We start from the raw sequence: 7,672 nt of genomic DNA, 5'->3' as shown, positions 1-7,672 counted from the left end.
CATTAAATTCCAGTGAAATATATTTATGTTTGTGGTTGTAATGTGACAAAATATGGAAAAGTTCAAGGGGTATGAATACTTTTGCAAACCACTGTAATGTTTTTGTATGACACTATGAAATGTTGAAAGAAGTATTCTGAAAAGCCCCACCCTCTTCCAGCAAACTCTGGCATGAGGATGCCAGAGTTTTCTAAGCAAAGAATTCTTGGTAACCTTGTGGAAATGTGTTTGGAAGTGTACGACTATTAAAAATGGTCATGAGTGTTAAAACAAGTTGTTCTGGTTAGTTGTCTGGTTCAGGTTAGTTAGTTGTTCATGTTTAAGTCTGTGTTATTGTTCATAAATCGATGTCATGAGTGAGAAGTACTTCCTGGTGTGTGAAGGGTGACATCTTGTGTCACTCTGCTAACTAGTGTACAGTGTTAATGCAACACTAAAAAGAGTTGATTTCAACTCTGAGGCAGAGTGTTTGTGGTCCACTCATGGTTGCCCACCCTAGACCTATATCCTCACATGTGAATGGTCACAAGGCCAGCAAAGGAAAGTTTTTTTTAAATTCATTATGATGCTTTTGAGCATGATCCATCATTACTGATTAATAATTAACACTTACCATAGTTTTGGCAGCACGATGGATCAGTGGTTAGCACATGTTCTCCTCGTGCTTGTGTGGGTTTTCTCCAGGTACTCCAGTTTCCCCCACCCACCAAAAACATGTACAATAGGTTGCCTTCAGGTCTAGGCCTCCCTTGAAAAAGAGATCTGAGATCTCAACGGGACTTGCCTGGTTAAAGAACGGTGAATAAATTAATAAAATAAAATAAATAAGTGTTACTATAATTTGAACCTTGTTCAGTATTAAAAATAACACTTTGGTAGTGTTAACCTTTGACAAAACACATTAGTGTCAGGTAAATTCAACATTTATGTGTGTTAAATTTCAACTATTTAGAGTGTCATTCCCACTCTGTCACAGAGTTAACTGTTTAACACTTTCATAGTGTTGAATTTAATTCCCTAGGAGTTGAATTAACACTTCCAAATTTGCTGTGTAGAGTCGCAAAGAGAAGCTCAGACACAACCCAAATCATTTAGTTGTAATGAATGTGATAACATTTTTACCAGAAAATCTAATTTAAACAGACACATGATAATCCACACAGGAGAGAAACCATTTGAATGTGAGGACTGACAAAGATTTACTCAGAAGAATAGTTTAAAAAGACATGAGTTCACACAGGACACAAATTTGGGTACGTATCTCCTGATGCCTGCCCAACCAGGCACGTAAACTATTTAATTATTTTTTATATGTCCATCTAACCCCCCAACACTGAACTGTTCAATCAGTTGATATAGTACACTTTGAAGCCATATTTCTAACTGAGGCATGATCTGAAATGGACCTTCCTTGAGTCTTTTCTACCAATTGATTTACATCTGTAATGTCAAAAAATTCACTAGATGGCATTGCCATTAAAAGATTGATATGTTTAAGAACCTTCCTCACAGGAAGTTAGCGATGGGATGAGCTTGCTAAAAATGTGTGGTGTTTTTACAAAGATTTCAAAGGTAGGTAGGTTCCAACATGGCACAATGTCAGAGGCTTTACTAAACATTATGGTGGAAAAGAAATGTTATGAAGGTCAAAACTATTTTCTAAAAACATGTTATCAAATTGATTTTGCCATTCAACATAATGGCATTAACACAAAACCAATATAGTTGAAAGTAGCTTTTTGCTGTAAAGAACAATGAATGTTTTATTCATGTAATTTTTAACTAGTAATATAACAATGACTTAACTACGGCTGATGGCCAAAGAGTCAAAGGTGGACAACTTGGCTGCGGGGACTCCTTCAGCTTGGAGTYTGCTGATAAACTCCTCTACAGTTTAATTAGACTACATTTTTTTGCCTCAGCTGTTCCATCTGAACGTTTCAACGCTTCAAGAATAAAAGCAGAACTGATTTTTTTTTGTCTCTCCACGAGCTGCAACAGCTTCTCAGGTCAAAATAAAACATTTACTTCTCAGGGTCAGATTTCTACAGACAAAAGCATTTCTTTTGGGGAAAATCACTTCCTCTGTTATCAGCACGGCATTGAACACAGCTGTTGTTTATCTGCTCATGAGAGAAAGAGAAAGGAACAGTTGGTTAATATTTTAACTCTGCTGACAGAAGGTTGGAGGTGAGGTGGACTCAGAATACAAACAGGCTCAAGAATATAAAATAATTTATTAAAGAAAATGCTAACGTGGCGGCAAAAAACAAACAAACAATGAAACGGAGAACTCTTGAGCACAAGAGGGGTGCACAGGCATGACCCAACAATGAACTGATGAGGAAGGGAATCAGTAATATAGTAACAGAGTAAGTGGCAAGTGGAGACAGCTGGGTGATTACAAAGTAGACAGGTGAGAATGATCAGGAAAAAGCTGAAACAAGAAGAGCATGAGAAACACAAGACAGACACCAGAGGGAGTTTGAGATCCTCACAACCGAATGGTTAAAACTGACAGATCATCATTCAATAACACTTGAACGAAACACCTAAATAAAGAAAGAAAATCATGCCACAGAATTTTATTTCTTCTTTTTTAATTAATCACAAAAGATTCAGAGTGTCATGTCAGCTTTATCTGCAGACAAGGACAGGTTATTGAAGAAGCTACACCTGAGTTTGTTTCCAAGAAAGCTTTTTCAGAACAGAGTTCAGTTCTGGAGAAATCATGACCTGTACACTCTTAAAATAAATGTGTTATATTTTAACACATTTTTTGTGTTAGCATCAAGTTAACACATCTTGTGTTGTTTTCAACACAACACGTGTTGTTCTGAATAAACAACTGTACRCATAAAATGTGTTACTCCTTCGACCAATCACATCACTTCTTGGACGTCTGGAGTTCAGGAACTTTCCTCATAGCAGAAAAATTCAACTGAAGCGACTGCCATTACAGGACATCCTGGAAGCAGGAAATGAAAGGTAAAATAATGTTTTATTCGATTAACTGTTAAAGCATAGAATTCTTGAGGAAATTGATTTGTGCCATTTCATTCCTAAAATATCAGTCTGTCGTAAATTATACTTCCTTGTCATCGACCACTGATTGTTAGCTTAGCTTACACGGCATGATTCTTTGGCTAAAATAAGTTGCTTATCACCAGTAAACTCCTAATTAAGTTATGTTTAAAATAAATTAATCGTAAATTGTAAATTTATTACACTGCACAGGGAGCTGCGGCAGTCTGTAGAATACTTTATTTTTTTGCAAAAACATACTTTTCTTTTATGACGGTATCTATTTTTCTGTCTTATATTTCTGTCTAGAAATGATCTGCTTCAAAGCACTTCAGGCACTCACCCACTTTCTTCCACCAACTGCAACAGGACAAGGGAAGGGTTGGAGTTGCTGCAGTGTAAAATCAGACATTTCTTTCCTGATGGACTTCTCAACTGTATGTTCTTTATGTATTGTTATGTTTGAATCATTTTAATATTTGTTAATTTAATGTTCATGCCTCCTTGTTGTGTGTACAGTCTGGATCAGGCATCTCATCCTTGTGATGTATTAATAACCTAAATTAGATTTGTAGTTTATGCTTAAAATGTATTTTGTGACCTGTGAGAGATGAATAGGTTTTGTGTAAAGAAAAATTAAAAAGATTATGTTTATTTTTTAAAGGCAAAGAAAGTGTAAACTGTAAAACAATTTAAAAATGTATTAATTTTTTAATGGTTCAACAAACTGAGTAAATGAACTTAACATGCTATGTGACTTTTTGTCAATTGCGATATTAAAAGTTTACAATAAATGTTTATTTTTCTACTACAGGAGTTCCTTTCTTTAATCTAATTAACATATTTAACACGTTTTTACACAAAAATGTGTTTATAAGGACAACACATTTTGTGTTCAATATGACACATTTATTTGTGCTAATTATTTAACACAATTGCTGTGTAAAAAATATTAATAAAGTACCTGTGTTAAAGAAACACACTGTTAATAATTTTAACACAGCAATTATGTTAAAATGATCAACACAGTAAATGTGTTGAATTGAACACAAAATRTGTTGTCCTTATATAGACACATTGTGTTGAGTTTTGACAGTTTGTGTTGATATTAACACATCTGTTTTAAGAGTGTAGAGTCAAAAGGTCAGGATAAAACCATCAATCCTTCATGCTACAAAAACATCTTATTTGTTAACTTGAAAAGCAATAAAGTAAATCACTTTACAATTTTAAGCTCATTAATACAGTCAGTTTTGGTCATAATATATTCCTAGAAGCTGCTTTTAAGCAAAGTCAGAATAAAAACAATCTACAAGGTTGGTTTCTTTTCCTAATAATGACCTGTGATGTGTCAGTAATACAAGTCTTTTCAATACCCAAATTAATATCATGTGTTAGATTTAAAAAGTAACAAGTGTGGCAAAGAGCAATTTAAAACTAAATATATTAGTAATTACTGTGTGTATTATTTACAGTTTTAAACAAAACCAAACATTTCTACAGTTTGCTGCTCTCTTTGACTGGTTTCACCCTCAGGACACCCTCTTGGGAGCACGTGGCAGCCAACACTCCATCCCTTCTCCACAGTCGACCATGGGCCAGTCCCCTGCTGCTCCCTGTATGACACACACAGGTTTGTATTTCTATCCTTATGAGGACCGTTCATTCACTTCAATTCATGTCCAGTAATTTCTACAGCCTAACCCTGACTACCAACCCTTAGGCTAACCTCACAGCTACCTGACCCTAATGCTACGTTCACATCGAACGCGTTTTGAGCGGCAGGAGAGGCCGATTTACATGCAAAGAGGACGCGCCTCTAGGGGTCGTGCGTCGTGTCACGTATGTTTTGGGCGGCGCGCAAGGAAGGCGAAAGGGGCGCAGAGCGTTTTCCGTGCATGCGGTGCTGCGGAAGCCGCCGCCAGAGTTCAAATATCTGAACTTTTTGCCGCTCGACACTTTTCCCACTGAAAATCGAAACAAGACGGACTGGAGATCTTTACCTGAAATCGACCGTGTGCAGTTGGATTTTCTGGCAGGATATGTCAGCACCGATGTGGATCAGCTGCTCGGGACCAAAAAATAATAATAATAAAAAAATACAAAAGAAAAAAGAAAAAAAGAAAAAAGAAAAAAAGTCCGTCAGCTGGCAGCATCTGGAGTGACGAAACTAACCGAACAAATCGCCTCTAAATCATCTAGTGAGTTAATTATCTGCAGTGCGCAACGTTCGCTTGCTTTTTAGTAAATAAATCAAAGCCATTTTCTTTTATTTTATCTTTATTTCACCCGCCGAAGACACACTCCTCCCACACCTCGCTGCTGCCGCTGCTTGTTCTGGTCTGAACACTAGTGCGTTCTTCGGTCTGAAAATAGTGCGTTCTTCGGTCTGAAAATAGTGCGTCCAACGAGAGACGTTTTGCGCTTTTTGGCCGCTCAAAACGCGTTCGGTGTGAACGTAGCATAAAACTAACCTAAACCTTGGTCCTAAACCTAACCCCACACCTGTAACATGCATTTGGACCCGTGGGGACCTGACATTAGTCCCCACAATTCACTTCCGTCCCAATGAGGCTGCTTTTTTTGGGGGAGGGGTGGAGAAATTGTCCACACCGTTTCTCTATCCTTGTGGGGACTTTCCATTGACTTCCATTCATTTTTTGGAAATTTTATATCCTAATCCTGACCATTTACCCTAAAATTAACCTCACAGGTACCTACCTGACCCTAGCCTGGCCCTTGCCTTCCTACGCAGTTCCGCTCAGTTCTAGTTTCCCTTCACTGCTCCGTCTGGATTCTACCAGCATTCGAAATGGTCATGATGGTAACTTCTGATCTGACAAGAAGCTTTACAGAAAATTGCATCAGGGGGAGCCTGACAGTTAAAAACACTTTTACTTTTGCCGCCTGTTCCACAACTTAGCTGAAAATAATAGCAACCCTTAACCCAGTGTGGGCGTTTGGCATTCACCTGTTCAACCTTTCTGTTTGGAGAACAGTGAAAACAAGTCATTCCTTGGACTTCAACAGGGACAAGTAAGGGATGATATTTAGGAGAAAGAGTCTGATTAGTTGTGCTGTGACAAACAAAAACAGATAAGATATGAGAAATATACTGACCTGCCCATGGGCTTTCACACTCGTACAGCATCCACTCATCGCTGCGGAAAGTACTATGAAACCACATGGCATGGTCCAAGGAAGCAACAAAGTGGGCCTTGTATTTGGAATATGGCAGTAGGACCGTGCCAAGCAAAGCAAAGTCTGAGATATAGGCAGCAACACAGCAGTGTAGCTTCATGTTACCTTCACCTATAGAAACACAAAGAAAACAATCAGCAAGTGAGTGAGCACAAAAGGTAAGGACATTTGTGTTTGATCTAGGGCTGCCATGATTAGTCGACCAGTTACGATTATTGTCGACTATTAAAAACGTTGACAATTTAATAGTTGATGCATCATTTTTTTTCTAACTTTGTTTTTCTCTCCAAACTGCTGTGGCACCTTCCACTGCTGCGTCTGCCTTTCTGTCCTTGACACACATGCACAGTAGTGGTAATTAGGGCTGCCACAAATGATTATTTTTATAGGCGACTAATCACTTATTTGTCGACTATAAAAAAGATACAAAGTTTAAAAAAAAGGGCACATCGACTATTAAATTAGTTGTTGATTATTTTAATAGTTGACATAATCGCGACTAGTTGACYAATCATGGAAGCCCTAGTGGTAACAATACTCCTTGGCAAGAAAAACATCTGAAGCTGGAGTGAGAAGAATCAAGAATTTTCTGAGTTTTACAACTTAGAGACGCATCTTCCATCATCAAATCAACATGGGAATGCCATGTTTCATAGTGTATCAATGTACGAGTGTGGGATTCTTCCCCGAGTAAGCTCTCAACCTGAGGGTGGAATGAGTATTAAATGTATTTTCTGTAGTTTTGACAACATGCTCAATCACAATCCTCTGCACCTCAGGTGAGATAAGATCAGTTGGGCTTAACATGCGAGACATCTGGTTAGGTTTACCGGCACTTTGATCAGGGTGCTGAATCTGGTTAGGAGAGTGAGGGTATCAGTGTGATGTGGAGGGAAACCAGCAATTTGTGTGGTGTCTGTGTCATTATCTGGCCAGGATTTTGCAGCTGCCTCAGCAGGTCCCATGGACTCTTCAAACCTAGACATCTCCTCCCACAACACCTTTTCAAAATCCTTCCCAACTTGGATAAACCTTGTCAGTAACACTGCCACCTACATTATTTGTGTTTTTTCTATAAAACACAAACAATTCAAACAACAAACATGTTGGCTGACTGGCCGTGAAAAACATAAAAGGTACAGAAACAGTTCACGGTAGTGATCCCAATGAGTGTAGGAGTCCTCGGGTAAACAGGTGAGATTGCAAACGGCATTACAGAATAACACTAACATGGAATGAGATGATATACAGCGGGTAAAATAAGTATTGAACACGTCAACATTTTTCTCAGTAAATATATTACTAGAGGTGCTAATGACATGAAATTTTCACCAGATGTCGGTAACAACCCAAGTGATCCATGCATACAAATAAATCAAAATAATGTGGAATGGCACAGTGAAAAAGTATTGAACACACTTACTGAAATTTATCTAATACTTTGTAC

The 7,672-nt window shown here is 38.0% G+C and overlaps 1 protein-coding gene across 1 annotated transcript in view; it reads right to left on the bottom strand.

Annotated features, from left to right (window-relative positions):
- Positions 1 to 2,570: 2,570 nt before the first annotated feature.
- Positions 2,571 to 7,672, bottom strand: part of acot8 (acyl-CoA thioesterase 8) — a 27,977-nt gene continuing 22,875 nt past the window's right edge. Inside the window, exons 5-6 of the mRNA XM_014023704.1 lie at positions 6,145 to 6,336; positions 2,571 to 4,640 (exon numbers count right to left, since the gene is read on the bottom strand). Of these exons, the coding sequence (XP_013879158.1) occupies positions 4,522 to 4,640; positions 6,145 to 6,336 (311 nt within the window). The 3' untranslated portion in view covers positions 2,571 to 4,521. The remainder of the gene's footprint in view (positions 4,641 to 6,144; positions 6,337 to 7,672) is intronic.

Source organism: Austrofundulus limnaeus, unplaced genomic scaffold (assembly GCF_001266775.1).
Source record: "Austrofundulus limnaeus strain Quisiro unplaced genomic scaffold, Austrofundulus_limnaeus-1.0 Scaffold387, whole genome shotgun sequence".
Lineage (NCBI taxonomy): Eukaryota > Metazoa > Chordata > Actinopteri > Cyprinodontiformes > Rivulidae > Austrofundulus > Austrofundulus limnaeus.
The sequence above is the reverse complement of the archived record's forward strand: the minus strand, read 5'-3'. Positions and strand labels throughout refer to the sequence as shown.